This window comes from Schistocerca nitens, chromosome 3, assembly GCF_023898315.1.
Source record: "Schistocerca nitens isolate TAMUIC-IGC-003100 chromosome 3, iqSchNite1.1, whole genome shotgun sequence".
NCBI lineage: Eukaryota > Metazoa > Arthropoda > Insecta > Orthoptera > Acrididae > Schistocerca > Schistocerca nitens.
Window position 1 is genome coordinate 361,830,560 of NC_064616.1, and position 19,791 is coordinate 361,850,350.

The window sequence follows — 19,791 nt, forward strand, 5'->3', positions numbered from 1 at the left end:
ACGCACTGTTGTTCATGGTGATAACACACACTGTTAAGAACCATGTCCTGCCTTTTGTAACAGCCATGGGACCATAATGACCCATGGTAACTGCTGTTTAATTATTGTCTTTCATTCTGTCATTTCTTTTTGTCTCATAGTGAGTTTCTTTCAGTTACCTTCTGTAATATAATGTAGCAGTTCTTATTATGTATAGTTTAAGTTTCATTGAGCTAAATTACTCTGCAGCGACACATCATGCTAAAGTTACTTTTGTTTCTAAGTTCTGCACACCAGCGTGTATGCATGGCACTTTCCCCAGAAACTTTCTGAGAAATCTGAGTAGTCTGTTCATCCTTCCTAATACTCATTTTATGTTACTGTCTCATTTCATACCATTTCTTAATACTGGCAGTAAATACTTACACTAAACTCCATTCACTGGAACAAGAAACGGGCCTTAAATGCATCAAGGTGTGTGACCACAGTGCTGTCATCGAGGGGCGAACAATACAGGGAACGCTTGATCAGTGTGGCCACGTCCATTTCAAGCGTAAATCATTAATGTGTCATCTTAGAATCTGAATGTAAAGTTCATCACATCTGAAAGACCAGTTTTTGACTATTAGCGTAAGCATCAGTGTCTATGATCACATTCAGCGTTCATTGTTTCTGTGCCCTCCCAATAGCTATATTTTTCCCCCATTAGCATCACCTATGAGTTAACTTATTATGTCATCCCCTACAGATACAGTGAGTGAGGTCGACATGTCCATTTTAAGTCCACCCAAGAAGCGATCAAAGCAAGTTATTAATTTCTACAGAGACAAGCATGTTTCTCAACGTGTATAAAATCGAGCTGTTGTGTCCAGAGCCATCAATGACTGATATTGTTTTCAAAACAGCTGCATCTACAAGTGTTCGTTGTACTTTAGTGTGCCATGTGATAAGTTAGTACAAGGCCACACACTCGTGAAAAGTGAGTACAAGGCCACACTCGCTTTGAAGTCTCCCAAGAAAGAAAAACCACGAACACAAGCTTTCAGAAAGTGTTGATGACCGAAAGAAAAGCGATATGAAGGAAAGTACACGACGTTTAAGATGTTCGACATGGATGCAATATCTAGGAACCATTAAATTGTTGAGAGATGAAGGAAGACCCATTTGCTATTTGAATCAGGCCTGACTCAACACAGGACAAACTCTAAGTAACAACTGGGTACATAATGATGTAAAATCCTCTAAACAATTGTTTTTGTGTGGATTACCCACTGGAAACCAGGGCTCACCAGGTAAGGGAAAACGCCTGGTTACCGCATACACTGCGAGCAAAGCAGGTTTCGTCAAAAGCTGTGGATTTTTGAATCCAAGAAAAGTGGACATTACCATGAGGAGACTAGTGTCAACACATTCGAGAAATGGTTTCAAGATACTCTTCCAGCTTCAGGAAAATAGAGCCATTGTTCTCGATAATGTGTCATACCATTCTTGTCAAAAAGGAAAGTTCCTAATGCAAATTCCAGTAAGCGAGATATATCAGAATGGCTAAGATATAATAACATAACTTTTGAAGATGGTATGCTGATGAAAGAGCTACTATATCCCCTTCATCATAAGAAAAAACCTTATGTAAACATCACACTATGTATTTTTGTGCGTTTGCTGGAACCTCATTGGACTCTGTTTCACATGGAGTAGAAGTTAAGCTGTCTCGAGTACAGTCAAGTATGATCATGAGGATATGTTTTATAGAGTACATCGACTCAGCAGTGCATCGAACTTGGACAGCAATGGCTGGCCACCTGGCCCAACTAACCTGCAGTAATGTGGACAGTTGCAGTAAAAAGAGATGACCAGAGAACAATATAGCCTTGAATGTCATTTAATGTTTGAACAGAAGGAACTAATGGTAAAAGTCAGGTGATATGCTTTTTAGGAGATCTGATGGAAAACAAAACATGCTCTCGATGTTAGCTAACATAGTACTGTCATTAAAAACAAGAGTGATGAAAATTCCTGACTTTAACAGGGGTATTTTTTCTTCTTGAGCTACGTTCAGCATAAAAGAGCACTGCTGGGATTTCACCATGTAGTTAAATATTGAAGCCATTGAAGCTATTACAGTCAGTCGTCTGGTAATCTCTGAACTCCCTCCATATCAGACACTGTGGAAAACATTGCTATGTTGATAACAAGGTGATCAGCAACAGAATCTCAAGCCACCAGAAAGTTCACATTTCCTCCTCCTCTTTTATGACATGCTATTTTCGCCATCATTTGGCAGTGATGTGTCACAAAGCTTTGCACATTAGTTCCAGTACATTTGGCAGCTTACATGTCTTGTTATTTCTTGCAACAAATCCCTTAACTTTACTCCAGATCAATTCTATTGGGTTCAGATAGAGTTAAGGTGACAACTGTAAAAATGCAGCATTTGTACAGTGTGCTCTACACTGTGAAAATTATTGTTTTCCACATTTCTACAATGCTTATCACTCTGACTCACATGAGACCACACCTATCCTACTACACAGTAGGCATATTCAAACAATGATTATTTAATTTCTCTCCAAAACATTTAATTGTGTAAAGTTTTCTTAACTTCAACAATCTTTTATAAAATATCAATAATTAAGAATGTGTATTTGCAATGAAAGCCAGAATGTTGCGTGTTATATGTAATTAGAAACTAGAAGATGTGCATTTTTCTTGGGGGGGGGGGGGGAGGGGGGGTATTAGGTACGAGTTAATTACTATATATTTGAAGAATTTCATATTTAAATGATTTAGATATTCAACCCAAACAAAAGGAATTGTAGACCACAACGAGTTTTGAACTGATACCTGCCAGCCCACTTGATTATCAATTTAGGACACTACTGCTTACACCACAGATATAATTAAAATACCCTACCTTATACTAATTACATAGTGTTTCTCAAAAAATGTCATAGCTGATTTTTTCTCAGTAATCTTGTCAAAAACATTAAGAAGAACTTGTTTCTAGCCATTAACAGTGTTCCATGTGCATGTTTCACTGCGAAGCAGTGTCATCAATTTTTGTTGTATGTATGAACAGCGAGACAATCAGAGCACAAGTTGCGCTTACAGAGGCTATGACGGCACACAATTTTTGAAATAGAAGTTACATAACTAAAGTAAGATTAAGAAAAACGTTGATGGCTGTTAATACATCCAAACATATTGAAGTTTCATTTACAGTGACACAGTAATAAGGTATCTAATACATAAGTTGGGAGTACTTTCAAGAGTGGAACAACACCAGTGAACGAGAGCTACGGCTGATGACCATTCATTGTGTTTGTGTTTGTTTACAATAGGTTTATCCTCATGATAAACGAAGTATAGAAATCATTAAACAAAACAGGGTAGTGCACAAAAATTCCTCTATACCACTGAGATTCAAACAAAACCTAGTTAGTTTGAGACAGAATCGAAGGCTATGTTGCAGCAAAGACAAGAACTCACAAAATGTGTGAAGTGAAAGAACTGCTAGAACAAGTAGTAAGAACAGTGACTGGGGAACAAATGTGTCCTCCATGTGGTGAAAAAAGTTGAAACTCCAACATGGTAATTAGAGTGCATTATAAAGGAGAGAGAAGGGCGTTTTGTTACAAACCTGAATGAAAATAGTTCAAATTCGATAAAATGAATTCTAGTTTAATCATTCCTTTAACATTACTGTATCTGGTATTGTTACTAAAATTGCTTATGTTTGAATCTGCTCTGCTGCCTGACTGCTTTTTTATGGTTTCTTTCATTATATTGTAGCCCTAGTTCATTAGACAGGGTTCCTCATCAGTGGCACACAATTTGCTGTAATGTCAGCTAGAGAGCCAACTCCACAGTGTGCACGAAAGATTTTTGACACCTCAGCTTTCACTGGAACAGGTGGGGATTGGTCACATGAGGCACTTTCTGTTTCATCCCAGCACTCTGTGAATACCCATTAACACGCTCAAGATGTTCACCACTGACCTTGTAATCTGATGCAATATAGTTCTTTCTCTTTATTAAAGGCATTACCTCACATTTATTTACATTTACAGAGAGGTGCCATTCATTACATCAAGCGGAAATTTTGTCCAAGTCAAGTCTTACTGGATTTTTTTTTTATGATTATCCGATGACAGTACTTTCCTGTAATCAACAGTATGTCAACAAACAATCTTATAGTACTGGTATTCCGGGTCCTGTCTGATAAATCTCATGTACACTGACTCTGAGAGGTTCTATTATACTTAACTGGGACACAATTGATGATGTTTTCATTTATCCAGAAAATGTAACGTCCAGTATAGCACATTAGGTTCTACAACTCAAATATTCATAATACCAGTCACATGAGTGCGAAGATACACAGTTTAATTATGTCTTGGTTAGTAGTCGAAGATGTAATAGTTTAATACTTTTTGGAAATCTAGGAACACTGAATCTGTGTGTTCATCACCTGCATCTACTGTTTGCAAGATGTTGAGCATGAATAAAGCAATTTCTGTTGTACATGAGTGTTTTTTCTGAATACATCCTGCTTCTTTGACAGAAACTGGTTGGCTTACAATTCTGACCTTTTACACCTATTGCAAACAGGAGTAACCTCAATTGCAGTAAATATGAGCTAGGAAAACGCCAAATTCCACAGTGCTTTCAATGTGAAATATGACTGGAAAAAGATTGCGCTGCCTCATTCACTTTGAGCAGTGTTGTGTAACAATATCAGGTTGAGATTATCAGTCTCTCTCATTTTTGAGCTTGTGGTGGTCAAACATTGGAACGGTGTGTGCAAATAAATTTTTGAATGTGGAACTTTATATTTCTGCTTTCTGTCTGCAGTCTTCAGTTTCAGCAGCAAATGCATCCATAAGATACTGAACTAAGGTCCAGATCCATTCATTCATTGACTTTATATATGACCAAAACTTCCCAAGATTTTCCAAAGATACTTCTCACCAGGATCTGACTGAAAATTATTGTAGACTTCAAACACAGCCTCCTTAGGGTGCACAAAGTTACTATTAAGTTTTGTCCATTATTTCCCTGCAGGCTCTTTTGTACGGGGTGTATTAGTCAGTTTTTGCGACATTCTCTGAATCACACCTTAAACCAAGGTTTTTACCATCTTTTATTACTGTACATGCAACAAAAATACCCGGACAACAGTTTACAACCTATTTCAGCTTTCAAGCAGAATTGTTCTTTGTTTGCCAGACTGACCTAAATGTTGTCAGTTCATTCATTAAGCTGACAATGACTGCTTATGAAGTCCTAGATATCTTGATCTATTTGCCTTTGGTGACTATTGTCCCTGTAATAGCATCATGGTCACTAATCCCTCTCACATCAGTGACAATCTTGTAATTGTAAGGTCTGTTTGTAGCAAGGAGATCTAAAATATATCCTTTTTTCACTTGTGGATTCTCAGACTACAGTGATATCGGCAAAATACAATTTCTGACAGTTTCAGCCTTGGTGCTGTTGTTTCTTGTGTCTACCTTAATCAATCACATAACATGATTCTGTAAACATATCTATGGCAACATTTCTGAGTTGTATCAAATCTTTATAGAAGAGTATTGTTTCATACGTAGCCATTTGTGTTTTGCAGTTGAAAGCTGGCAACAGTACTGCCAGATGTGAAGGATCTTCTTTCACTAACTCAACTGTAGTAGTTGGAGGCAGCTGCCCGACAATGATTTCTGTTACTACACAAGACTGTCCATATCCACTGATAAGGTATGCGTATACAAAGTTTTCACAATCAATATTGAGCAGATAGAAGTCTTCACCTATTACTATCACCTTACATTTGGGGTATTTTCATGCTATTGAGTTTAGGTTATCTTTGAATGGCTCTACAGCTGTTGTGTATGAATCCAAAGGTCGCTGTAAACATCTGAATCTTAATCAAAGTCCACTGATCCAAGTTAGTCTTGTCCATATTAATTTGCAGTCTTAATTATTTTGGAATTAGCTGGACCTAATGTTTTTGCTTATCACTACAAACATCCTCCTGGAAAGTTTAATCAACTTCTCTGATATATGTTCCACATGGTGTTGAAATTTTCCCCACTCTAAACTTCAGGTTTCAACAAGATCTCAGTTGCTAATATGACGTGATGGTGACTGTTTTCTGTAAGATGTAAGAGACACAAGCGTTGTGACTCTGCTGTGAATACTATTACAGTTAACAACTAATATTTTCTGGTGTACAGCACACACTTTACCTATCCAGTGCGACTTTGCAAGGGTCCGATGCATAGTGAAATTGCATCACAGAACTGAAGAAGACTCTGGTTTAGACATTCTACTCAGCTTAAGATAAGAACCCTCATTCAATTCTCAGAATGGTTCTGCTAATTCACAGCTGTGGAGAGAGTTCATGTCCACCAGTCTCCTGAAAGAACTGGGTGACAATGTGAGTGGCAATCTGTAGCTGTCTACTTGTGGTCTCAATTGCTCTCAGGATGGCCTCTTTGACACTGCCACCAATTCCTCCCAGGATACATACTGAGTGCACCATTTGATTAGTTTCCCTACCATGACACTATTTCCTTATGAGGGACCATCATGTGCTCAACATTGGAACTGTCTACAATTAAACAGCCCCTTTTTTCCCCCGTGTGGATTGCCTCATCCTCAACAGAGTGGTGACCACTGGCTCTCTTTCATTATCCACATGAGGTAGTACCTGAAACCAATTCATTAAGAGGTACTGGACTAACATTGTGGTCATCATCCACATACAACCTTTCTCACTGAAAAGCTCCAGAACTGAGCACACCTTGCCAGCTACCACCACTGCTACTGCTTGGTAGCAGAATAGCTTTCTCTGCAGATCACGTCACCAACAACTGCAATTCGCCAGCTCTGTGGCACCTTCGCGCAGATAGACCACAATTCGCAGCGTTGATGCAAAGCCAGTAGAGACTGGTCGACACCTCATCTTGCTGTTTGTGAACAGCAGCTACAAAAGCAATATCATGCAACACGCACAATCCCTAGCCATGTCCACACACAAATTCAGTTCATTCGAAAATAAAACTGAGGTAGAGAAAATAGTTCCAAGGCCAGGTTGTGCTTACCTAAGAAACTAAACTAGCAATGCATGAACTTTAGACTCTGGGTGTCTGAATTTAGCTATAGCAATTAAATGCCCTGTATGACAAAATTAAGAAATATCCTAGGTCAATGTACTGAACAATAAAACATTAATTACTGACCCCATCCACACTACTGCTTGAAATTGTTTACAATATTTCTTAAGTAACAGCTGGCTGCAAAATCTCTCTTAAAACTCCCATCAGATGTAACACTGGATCGATATCAATAATTCAGAGGGTTTTCTTATTTACTAGTGTATGAAATTATTGTATCATTCTACAAATATACAAGAAAATATATGGCAACTGTACATGGTGCCCCTACCCTATAGATTCAAAAATTATACAGGGTGTAGCATCCATTATCTTATCAACAAAAGCACACTTTGAAGAATACAATGTGTAGAGCACTGGTAGAGCAGCAATTACATCCTATCAAAAACAATTGGTGTAAGAGTGGGGCTCAATGATTTTGAAGGAACAGTTTTATTACTGTATTACATTGTAATGCATGCAGAGATGCATGCAGACTGGTTGTCCTCACTCTTCACATTTTTATCCTGACTTCTCCTAAAAATTGGTGAGGAAATTTATGAGGTAAACACTTCATTTGGTATAGTTTATCCAGAACTGACACTAATATTGTTTTGTTCGCAGCAGTATGTAGTCACAAAAAAATTCACACTTTTCAAATATTTAATGTCTAAGAGACTTATTGGTTTCAAAATGGGGCAATCCTCTGCAGTACTTTAACAGTAAATCATTTTCATGAGATGTAAATCTGCCATAACAGAATTTTACTTGGGTTCATAGGTGCTACATTAATTTTGCCTTGTTAATGTGTACTGAGTTCAATGATCTTGTGAGAGCTGTAAGAAAAGATGACAGTTTGATACTAACCTGCTGAAATTTATGTCCAAAGCTAAGCCATTCCTTTTCAATGAGAACCTCAAAGCCTTTGATTGTACGGTAATATGGATCCAGCATTAGCATAGCTAATGCTGTAAGCTGTAAAATAATAATAATAATAATAATAGCAACAAAAACAACAACCATAATAGCAATAACAATATAATTTTATGTGTACAGAGCAACATACCAAATTGCCATTACAAAGTTATTCAAAAGAATATGGCTGACCGAAATTGGAACTTTCAAGATATCTTTAGACTTGCCACAGCCATTTATATTTAGTTTTACATTATTCACATTCCATCTTGCATTTCCTGTATCCCTAATAGGTGCGCAGTAAGACCATGTAGCAACAATAACTGTTAACAACACTGTGCAAATAAGTTAACTGCGGTTCTGAACAAAAACATTGTCAACATAGTTATGTTATATGGGCGAGGAAGTTTATATATGGGAGACTAAATTAACTGATTTTTTTCTGAAAATTTTTCATGTAGCCATATTCCTTTTTTTCCAAATAGTTTATCTCAAATATAATAAAACACAGTATTAACAAACCCACTTTTACAGAATTCACAATTTTAATAAATTTTTCTGTTGCTACCATTCAAACTAAGAAACTGCCCACTTTTAAGGCATAAACATTAGATAGTATGCAAACTGAAACATAGCTATGACAAAATTCCTAACATATTTGAGAGTTTGCAGCCAGTCCTTTCTTTTCTGAATGAGTTGCATTAAATTGTTGACAGAGAAAATGTCAATAATACACAATCAACTCTGATTGTTGGAAGGTAGGTCATAGTTTTTGGTGAATAATTTCAAATAGCCTCTTTCTGCATGCAGGTCACATAAGCTGATGTTACAAAAAACATTGCAAAGTGAACAAATTAAGCACATTGTGTTGTTTATCGAACAGTTTAATTCTGCACTGCTCAAGATGTTTGTAGTTATGGCTAGCGAAATACGAAAGCAGAAGATTTAACAGAAGCTGATACTTATTTACATTGTCAACAACATTCTGCACATCAAACTCTGACACGGCAAAGAAATATGACTTGACATTACTACCTTTGCATAGTATACTTAAAAATCCTGAATGCTGAAACTCCCTGTCCTGCACTAACATGGGAGAACATTTATCCTTCATTGTTTATAGGGGCCTACACACCTTCAGTTTAACTCCAGAGTTACCCATTCAAGTCAAAATCTGACCAGTTATCTCAACTGAAGGTGCGTAGATTGCATTCAGTTTTTCCTTAAATTCTGGCATTTTGTGAAGTGCTCATGATGATACAATGACATAAAAAGGAAACTTTCTGTGTACTGTGTGGTTGCAGCTGTTTTGCTTCTTTAACTGTTTCTAAAAGCAGATAAAATGTTTATTTTCTTCACTACAATGTCTCAAGTCAAATCACGCACTAGAATGTTTCCGTTTTTCTACGCACATAATGTTCAGGATTCCTGAAGCCTCCAGTAAAATGCAAAATCAATTTTTTTCCCATGGAGATAATGATGGCAACAGCTTTCGGTGACAGACAACAGTATGACTGAAAACATATCAAAGGGGACTGCACAGTATAACATCCATAAGAAAAGCCTTTCGCACACATGAACAGCCTGCCCTTTGAAATGTGCAGTTATCTCAGGTAATCAGTTTAAGACAAACATGGCATCATGTGCGATTAATTGTGCAGCCAACCTAAATGTGTGTACACCCCCTGAAGACCTAGAAATCATCCCGTTACAAATGAAATTACTCCACGAAATGGTCAGTTGAAAAGTTTCCATTGGTGGAAATTTAGGGCCAAGAAACTGGCCTGATACTTAGAATTTAAGATTCCAGTGCACTGAATGATTGGAAATACCACTAGAGGAGGGGAGTGGGAGGTTGCAATGAACTCTTTTACAGAAACGTAAGTGAGGAAAGTGAAGCAGCAGATGCGGAATGTACTGAAAGTTGGAACCATGGCCTTGCTGTGTGCTTATAGTGAAAAGTTGTCACTATTAATAAACATAAAAAATTTTAAACTACCAGGTGAGTAAAAAGTTTCTACAGTGCAGCTACGATTTTATTAGCAACACCTGGACAACTACTGAAATATGTACAAAGATTCTTAGGAGCTTTAATGCCAAGATGTGTGCAGCAGGAAGAATGAACATTCTTATTATTATTGACAGATGCCCTGCACACCACAATGTGATGATATTTCTCAGGCGTGCCTATGTGTGTTCCTGCGAACAGTACAAGTCACTTACAACCTCTAGACCTGTGTATAGTTCATCCTGTGAGAGCTAAATGGAGAATAGCTGCGGGGCATAAGTAAATATCATTCCTCAAAAGAAGGAATATAATGAGAATGAGTATGAGTATTTTACAGACTATGGACATATTTCTACCTGCCTTCAGTTCTGTAACTCAACATGTGTTGAAGCCATTTACAAATGCTAGCTGTGGCTCAGTATCAGTAGCTGCAGAATACAATGACAATTTCCCTCAAAGCTGTCGCAGATGTTCCATCAATTGTGACATCCACAGACCTTTTTGTGATTATAAGATCCAGACTTTGTACAGGTAGATGTAAGTGACGACGTAAAAACCCAAGCAGAGCTGGATGAAAGTGGGGTGGGATGGTGGTGAGGAGGAGGCAGCTTGACTAAGTTTGGTTGTAGCTGTTATGAATTGTTTTTCCCCATTAAGTGTAGACGAGTCGGTTCTGGAAAATATCAAGCAGTTAGAGTGAAAACCCTTGTCAGTACATTATAATGGCAGGACAAAGCAAACTACACTTCTCAGTTTCTTTTTTCGCAGATATTAATATTTAAGGATCCTTCCTTTTTGTTTCATCATATTTATCTATGCCAGTAATCACATAAAACTGAATACAAACAATTTCTTCTTAATTCTGAATGCTGCCTTAAAACTTACACATCCATTGGTGATTTCACATTCAAATATTGAGTGATGGAAAGTATATGGCACAAATATACACTGCCTGACAAAAAACATGAAACAGCCAGAAAAAAAAAGAAGAAGAAAAAGTAACTTCATGGGTTGAGAGGGTATGTAATGTTATTTCTGTAATTACAAAATTGAGTCAAATTTACAAAAAAATTTGGCAGTAGGAGTTCACTTATCAGTATGACATTACACCCCCCCCCCCCCTAGACACACACTGATTCTGCTGTGAAGAGTGTCATACATCCATTGTATTTTCTCCTGAGGCAAGCTGGCCCACAAGTGTTGTAACTGGTCTTGATATCCTGGATACTGACACTGGGACAAAGTTGACAAGCTGGCCCAACACGTTCTATCAGGGCCAGATCTGAGGATCTTGGCCTGAAAAACACGCAAACAGGTCACAGAGACATGCATCTTGTGTTATAGAGCATTGTCCTGTTGAAAAATGACACTACAATACTGTCACTTGAGAGGTAACACATGAGAATGCACGATGTCCATGGTGTACCATTGGATTTCCCTCAATCACTACCTGCCATCACCTGAAGTCGTACCAGATGGCTCCCCACATCATGACACCAGGAGAAACACCACTGTGCCTCTCCACAACACTGGAAGAATGGGACTTCTTTTCAGGCAGACAGCATACACACTGAAGGTGGTCATTCGAGGTACTGCAGAAGTGTGATTCTTTGCTAAGAACACAATGTGATTCCATTCACCAACAGTCCATGCTTTCCAGTCATGGCACAACTCCAAATACAGCTATTCGTGTTGCGGTGTTAATGGCACCCTACAGACGGACATTAATTCTCTTGTCTGGCTGGTACTAATCCACATAAAAGGTGTGGGATGACGTAGAATGCTGATGGGAGCCCATTACTTATTCTTGGATGTCAGTTGCAGATGTCAAAGGCCGATGGTGTGTTTGGTGCACGGTATTGTGATCCTCCCATTTGCTAGTCAGACATGGTCGACCATAACTTTATTGAAAAGGGAGTGTATGTTTTAGGATTTGCTAGAGCCAAGTCATGTGAATTTGTGTATGAGCAAAATCCTTCTAGTTACGTTTATCGGTCACTTTGTTAGTGCAATGGAATTTAAGGAAAAAATATTTCATTCAGCAGAGATTCATTTGTGGTATCTAGTATCAATACCACCCCACTGGCGTCCCACAGTTGGTAATGGAATTGCATGTTTCCAGCTGATGCCAACAGCGGTTGCACAGGATCTCGCAGCCCCAATAGTACGTGCTCACTGAGCCATGTTTCCAGAGGCTCTGGACTATGAGTGCCCTCTGCCACTGCAATATGGGACAGCCGGTGGCAGCCACTCAACCCACTTGCACTTGGAACCTCTTTGTTACAACACCTTCAATTGTGTTTAGTATAGCACGCAACATCCTAGTTGATACTCTGATGGCTGTATTCTGTTTTTTGCTGCATTACTTGTAATGGGTCTTCATCTACTTGGAGAACTTATGAAGCAATACAAACCAAACAATAATTGCAACACTGATCAAACAGGTGTCTCTTTCAACATCCTGCCAAGCAAAATGCTTGCCTTAAGGCGAAAAATTCCATGGAGGCAAACACAGTAAAGTTTGCCTGACAGTAATATTAGGCACAAACACAGATGGTTCTGAAAAATTTAAACCGTTTGTGATTCACGAATATAAAATACCACATTGTTTTAAAAATATAAAAATACTGCCAACAAACTACAGTGCCAACAATAAAGTGTGGATGATGTCAGAATTATCTGCGAAGCAATTACGTTGCCTTGATGCAAGATTGGGAATTCATAACATGAAGATACTCTTGTTACTGGCTTGTTGTCTTGCGCATCCCAAAAAAGTAAGTTTATATGATGGGGAATTAATGAGTTTTTCCCACAAAACTGTACAAGCAAATTACAGACCTTGGATTTGGGTATTATCCATTACAACAGGAAGGCAATTGTGCAGAAGGTATTAACTTCGATGGAAGCTGGGAAAGACCTAGCCTCCTTTAAAGTGTCAATTTAGGATGTTTTACATTATAATGTGAAAACATGGGTAGGGTTAAGGAGGCCACCATCTCCAACTGCTTCCGAAAATCTGGTTTTATTGAAGCTAACGAAGGAAATGAATCAGAAACACCAGACCTGAGTATTAATGACGACGCTGAAAAACTACTTGCTTCATCCTGGGAAAAGCTGCAGCATCCACTTCAGGATTTTGTACACAATAATGATGATGATGATGATGATGTCACCGTGGAAAGTTTGTGTGTTGATGATATGACTGACTTTCATAGACAAGAAAACATTGACATTGCAGAAGGTAACGGTGATAGTGAGGTTCCCTCCAATTCAGTTGTAAATGGAGCAGTGAGAGGTTTTCAACTGTGTTTATGAACTGGAAAACCACACAGAAAATAATTCACCAAAAAAAGTTAAAACAACCCACAATTTTGGATTTTGTTGCTAAAAGGTAGTAACTCTTATTCCCATTTGTTCACACTGAATTTATGTGAGACCATCCAAATTAAAGGTCAGTATAACAAATAAAAATGGTCTATTAACGTTTTTTAAAATGTAGGCTTAAAATGCTGAAGTGAAATATGGTACTGTTTCCTGTAATCTTGGCTGTGGATACAAACCGGCCTATATCACAGCCCTGATGTCTAGGGTGATTTGAAGATGACAATTTGATTGTGAGCTGACGAAGCAAGTGAGTGAGTGAGTGAGTGAGTGTGAAATAAAGGCTGCAGTGACATGCTGATCTGTAGTGTAGTGCCATATTTAATGCACTCTGCAATATTTCACACACTTTTCTTTACAAAACTTAAAACAGCAAGATAAGTTGCTGGCACTGGGTACATTTGCTGATGTCAGTTTTACAGGAAAGTTATAGTAAAAATGATGTTTACAGAGCTCTTTAATGTGGTGAACACTTGACCTCCACTTTCTGTAGACTTAAAGTATAAATACTGTATTTGCCAGTTAAGTCACATTAGCTTTGCCAACACGTAAATCAACATAGAGGCTGCTTGGCTTGCATTATTTTTAGTGTGATTTGTTAAGTGTTGGTAAATGTCATGTCAGCTGCTTAACATAGCATAACATTCAGATAACCTGATGAGTATTTTGATGCCTATTATGTACAGATATAATAAAAACTACGAAAATGCAAGGAGGGCTCTATACGTAAACTGTACAACTTATGAAGTCATTTCCCACATTTTACACAATTTTTTTTTCAAGTCCCTTCAAAAGTGTAAAAGTGGGGTTTTACTATAGTAGAATTTAAGGACCTACTGCAGGCGCTTACAAAGTATTATATGAATAGTGTACAAGTGGCAGTTGCCTGTTACAAATTCTTTCGGTTGCGTAAGCATCAAGGGCAGACATACAATCAGTGGATGACTGAATTGCAAGTGCTTATTACAACAAATTCTTCAATATGTTCTGCAGATTCTAGACTATCACGATTCCTGTGAAAATGCAGCAGGCAGTTTTGAGATAGCACCTGTTTGTTTTGTAGGTAGCCACAGCAAACAGGCCTCTCAACTGGCCACAGTCGCAGTGCTCACGTCAATACGTATTGCATCCGGCGTAAGATGTGAAGTCATGTCCTCACAGTAATATGGCAAATGACTGTTGATTTTGCTCCTTGTGTGATGTTACTTGTTTTCTTTGTGCCAAATAGGGGCACGTACAGTCTGTGTGTTTACAGAATTGCAAGGTGCCTGCTTTTACTACTCCTTCACACAAATCTAAGTCACAAACAATGTGTAGTGTGTTTACAAAGGCTCACAGTGTAATTAGAGCAAAACAAGTGTGCAACAGTGATTCAGGAAAGGCTCCCAACTCATCTGCAGTACAACAAACTTTTTGTGCCTTTTGCTATTGCTGGGCAGTCAGTCTGCTTGCAACCTGACCCTGAGGCTTCAGTGACTTTGCTCAACCATAGCACTTACGAATTGCTTGGCAAATCAAAGTTGTGCAAATTGTGCCATACACTGATGTGGTACAGCCGCCAAGTCATTCCTGTCTTAGGCGCTTGTAACCTTCCTGCACCTTCCTGAAATTTGATGAAGACAGTGACATTTACAGTGCTTTCCTCCTGAGAGAGTGCTAATATTTTTTGTCTTAGCTCTTTTGATTTGTTTTGGTTAAACATTCAGGACAACATACTTTCTGTTTCTTCCTTTGATCCTCGGGACAGTGCTGCTAAGTTATGTGCAGAATTTCAAGATTTGTTTTGTGAGGGTTCAGGCAAAGTCAATAATTTTCCCATTTCACGATGAACGACAATGCACAGCCACATTTTCTTAAGAGCTTGTCCTGTTCCTCATGCTCTTCGAGAACAGGTGGCTCAGGAACTTTTTAAGAAAACTGTGAATCCTCAAACAGTCGCTCACAGTTATCCTTTGCTGCATCTGGAAGAATTGATGGATAAATAGGGTGCTGGTTGTTACTTGACCAAAACTGATTTGCATGACGATTACTTGCAAATCCCTCTGGATAAGCAGTTGCAACAAATCTTTGTCATCTAGGTCTTGTCAAATTTTTGAGACTGCCGTTTGGCAGTGTTTCTGCATCCATCATATTTCAGTGCTTTCCGGAGGAGCTGACTGCAGAAGTTCCTTTTTGCTGAAATTATTTGGATGACATTGTCTTGTCAGGTCACACTCCTGAGGAACACATTAGCAGTCTTCACATTCTGTTTCAAATGTTGTAAACAGTTGATCTCAAGTGTAACAAAGACAAACATGTTTTTTTTTTCTTTTTTTTTCAGACATAACTTTAGTGCTTAGATCATGTCATTAACAGCCAGGTTGTTCACCTATTGAAAACACATCTGCTTGCTATCTGTGACCTTCCACTCCCATACAATGTGCAGGAATTACAGTGTGTTAGGGAAGGTCACACATTACGTCCAATTTATTCCTAACGCCACTCAGACCACAGCTTCCTTGCATTGCTTGCGCAGGAAGAATGTTCATTTTTGTTTGGTCACAGGAGTGACAATTTGCTTTGCAGAAGTTGAAAAATATTTTGCTTCATGATCAACACCTGGTTTGTTTTGACCCATCCAAATCTGTCGCTCATTCCTCTTATAGCATTGGCGTCGTTTTGTTGCATAAATTTGGTGCTGTTGACAGGCCAATTGCCTTTGTTTCAAAGTTGTTGAACAAAGTTCATTGTAGTTATTTGCAAATTGGAAAGGAGGCTCTTGTCATTGTCTGCAGTGTGACTAAGTTTCACAATTATCTTTCTGGAAGAAAATTCTACTTGGTGACTGATCTTAAACCTCTGCAATTTTTGTTTAGCCCTTGTCAGTCAGTCTCCACTCACACAGTACAGACGCTGCAATTGTGGGCTCTTCTTGTGTCAGATTATCAATATAGGTATCAGCCCACTTCTAAGCATGCCAATGCAGATGCCATTTCTCACCATAGCAGCAGATCCTGATTTGTAGATCTGTTGCAATACATCCGCACTGGTTGGCCACATTCAGCCAGACAGATTTGTACCTCTGCGGTTTACAGATATTATGCCCATCATCATGCCTTTACGGTTCACCAAGGTGTCATTTTGCTCTGCACCAATAATGACCAGTCATGTGCTAATATTTCCCAGGTTCTCTAGGCTGACTTGCTTCATTTGCTACACCACAGTCACTGGAGCATCATCTGCAGCAAACAGTTGGTGCCATGTCCTTGCACTTGGCACGGTCTGGATGCACAAACTGAACAACAGACTTCTCAGTGCCAAGCCTGTGCTAACCATCAGTCAGCTCCGCCTCAGCAATTCTTTGCAAGGTCCAAGCCTCAAACACCCTGGCGACGGCTGCACTTAGATTTCATGGATACTTTCATCGATAATTTCAGTATATTTCTCTTCATGGTTACTAATCACTCTACTACAGCTCATTCCACAATGCAAGTCTTGTCATCTATCTTCTGCATTGAGGGATTGCCCTAAGTGATTGTGACTGACAATGGTCCTCAATTTGTTGCTGCAGAGTTTGAACAGTTTTGCACTGCCTCTAGCATTAAGCACTTCACAAGTGCACCATACCTTCCGTAATCCAATGGCAAAGCTGAATGCCTTGTACAAACATTTAAGCAACTGATGGACAAACCTCGAGCATCCCACACATGGGATCAAGCTCTATTGCTCGACTTCCTACTGTTCCTATCCACATGACAGACCATCACCGGTGGAGCTGTTACATGGACGGGGCCACTACACCTCACTCCAATTGCTGCACCCGCCATGGCAGGTGGCACCCCACGCTGCCCAGGCAGACAAAGTACAACTAATCACGCATTGATATCACTCCACTGATATCCCACAGTTGGTAATGGAATTGCAAGTTTCTGTCTGACATCAACAGTTATCGTGCGGAATCTGGTAGACCCAATAGTGCGCGCCCGCTGAGCCATGTCTCCAGTGGCTCTGGACTATGTGCGTCCTCTGCCACCACTATATAGGACGGCTTGTGGCAGCTCCTCAACCCACTCGCATTAGCTATGGCGCCTCCATTTGTGCTTCGTGCAGCGAGCCTCATTCTAGTTACATTGTGATAACTGGACTCTGTTTCTTGCTGCATTATTTGTAATGGGTCTTTGTATGCTTGGAGAATTACAAGTTAAGTACATCTTCTTTTTAGTGAGTTAACCTGTTTGCTAACCGCTTCAATTCCTGCCCAGCTTTCCTACAACAACAGTTGCCACACCACTCTGTAGCCCACCTCTCCTTACTGTTGTGTACGAAGTTGTACACAACTTTGCAACATTGCTAACAGTGTGGTTTACTGAAACTGACAAAAGTGATTTTTACAAGTGATGACAGTTGCATTTTAATCTCAGAATACTGGGCACTGTAACTACATCTAATACATTTTCTATTTTTTGGTTCAGCCACCAAACACTAGAGAAGAAGGTAACTGGTCCCTAATCCTCCTCCTCTCCCCCCCCCCCCTTTCCCCATACTCTTCAAATCAACCTTTGGAAATTTCCAGACTTTCTTGTTTAGTATCACTGAATTAAAATGTTTTCACTGACCTCACCAGTTACCTTTCCTTTCAATGTGAACATTTAACTTACAAAAAAAACCACGATACAAACACACTAAATGTAACAAAACATATCTACCATGCTTCACAATTTGAAGAGCATGGTCTGAATAGTATGTTTCCCTGTTGTCCTCACCTAAGTTTATCTTTTGTACAGAACAGTTTAGAAGATTTGATGGAGCACATAACATGTTGTAATTGGTCAGTGGTCCACATATTATGTTTTATCATTGCAGTCCTAGAGGTCTGTACTAGCTGTAGCACGAATATTTTGTTTGAACAGTTCCTGGTGCACTGTTTCCGTTGTCAATTTCGCAGATGTGTACTGAAATCAGATATCTTCCTATCAGTCGCAAAAATACTTTTTAACACCCTCTGGCATATATTAATACATCTAGTTTTCCTCACACTACTATGTTTAAGTACAAAATTTTCCCCTCAAACCTTTTTTAACATCTGATATGGTAGTAGATGAACAGGTCACCCAAACAACTAGAGACAAGCTAGTAGCTAAGAACATTTTCAGAGATGTTATAGTACGAGGAGAAAGTGACAGGCAGCTTCAGCACATAGAAATAAAATATTTATAGCACAGTATCTTATTATTTCGTCCAGATGCTGAGAATTTTCACATATTTGAGATGAATTAAAAAAACAAAAAAACAAAAAAAAAAACAAAAAGCACACTTTATTCACAAAATGTGTCTAGGTGGCCGACTATGTAAGAGAGACCAGTACTATGTACAGCATATAACACTTCATGACCCATTATAACGAATGACCCATCCATCAAAACAAAACAAACACCGAAAGACAGAAAGGTTAAGACCAGCACAGTCATTGGGTACAAATAATGTAGTAGGAATGACGACACTCATTCACTATGCAGTACCATAATACATCTCATAACAACGTAAAAAATGGGCACTACAATAAATGCATAAAATACCCAGTGCAAACAAAACACCAGTTTTAAGGAATGGTATTTGATACACAAGGTCATGAGCTTATTCATTTGTTTATTTAACTCCCGAGTGGGTGCACCTTCGTATAAAGTGCGCCAACTGCAAATAGCATTATATGATATTGTAGACACATGGCTGATGACATACGGAAGTTTGTGTCTGGCTGTGAGTCATGCTTGGATAGCCTAACAGTAAGGCGACTGCTCATGATAAGTGGGAAATCCGACTGAGTTCTGGTCCAGAACAGATTTTCATTGTCATCAATCCATCAGACAGCTGATGGTTCTCCACATTCACAAATGAAATACTTTTCTCGCAGAACAAATATTGTCATGTACCGTTCCATTATTGCTTTACAGCTGTGAGCCCATAACCATTCCTTCGTTTTTGCTTCAGATAAGCCAGTGCTAAGTTGTGCTGTCATACGTCTAAGTGAGTAGCAGTAATATAAAATAAACTGCATGCTAGGGGAGAAAAAAAAATATCTGTGCAAGAAAATGACCCAGATTCCAATCTTGTGGCACAATCCCCCAATGAAGAAGTTTTATATGAGAAAATTAGCAATCTAATAAGTGGTCGGCTGCGATCTGATGCAAATGTGCTGTTTCATGCTTCGAGCTCGTCATTACTGTGCGAGAAACATGGCCTCTGAGTGATATAATGAAAGTTTATTTTATTATTTGTTAAATAATTAGTGATTTAGCTCATATGATGTAAGTTTATTTTATTGCTGTTTAATTAAAGTAATGTTAAACTGTGATTTTGCTTATTCATGTTTACCTT

At 38.8% G+C, this 19,791-nt stretch overlaps 1 protein-coding gene across 2 annotated transcripts in view; it reads right to left on the reverse strand.

Moving 5' to 3' along the window:
* LOC126248309 (myotubularin-related protein 2) overlaps positions 1-19,791 on the reverse strand; it is a 198,558-nt gene that overhangs the window by 42,438 nt on the left and 136,329 nt on the right. For both annotated transcript variants that reach the window (XM_049949182.1, XM_049949181.1), the window contains one exon: positions 8,001-8,108. In XM_049949182.1, coding sequence (XP_049805139.1) covers positions 8,001-8,108 — 108 coding nt within the window. The remainder of the gene's footprint in view (positions 1-8,000; positions 8,109-19,791) is intronic.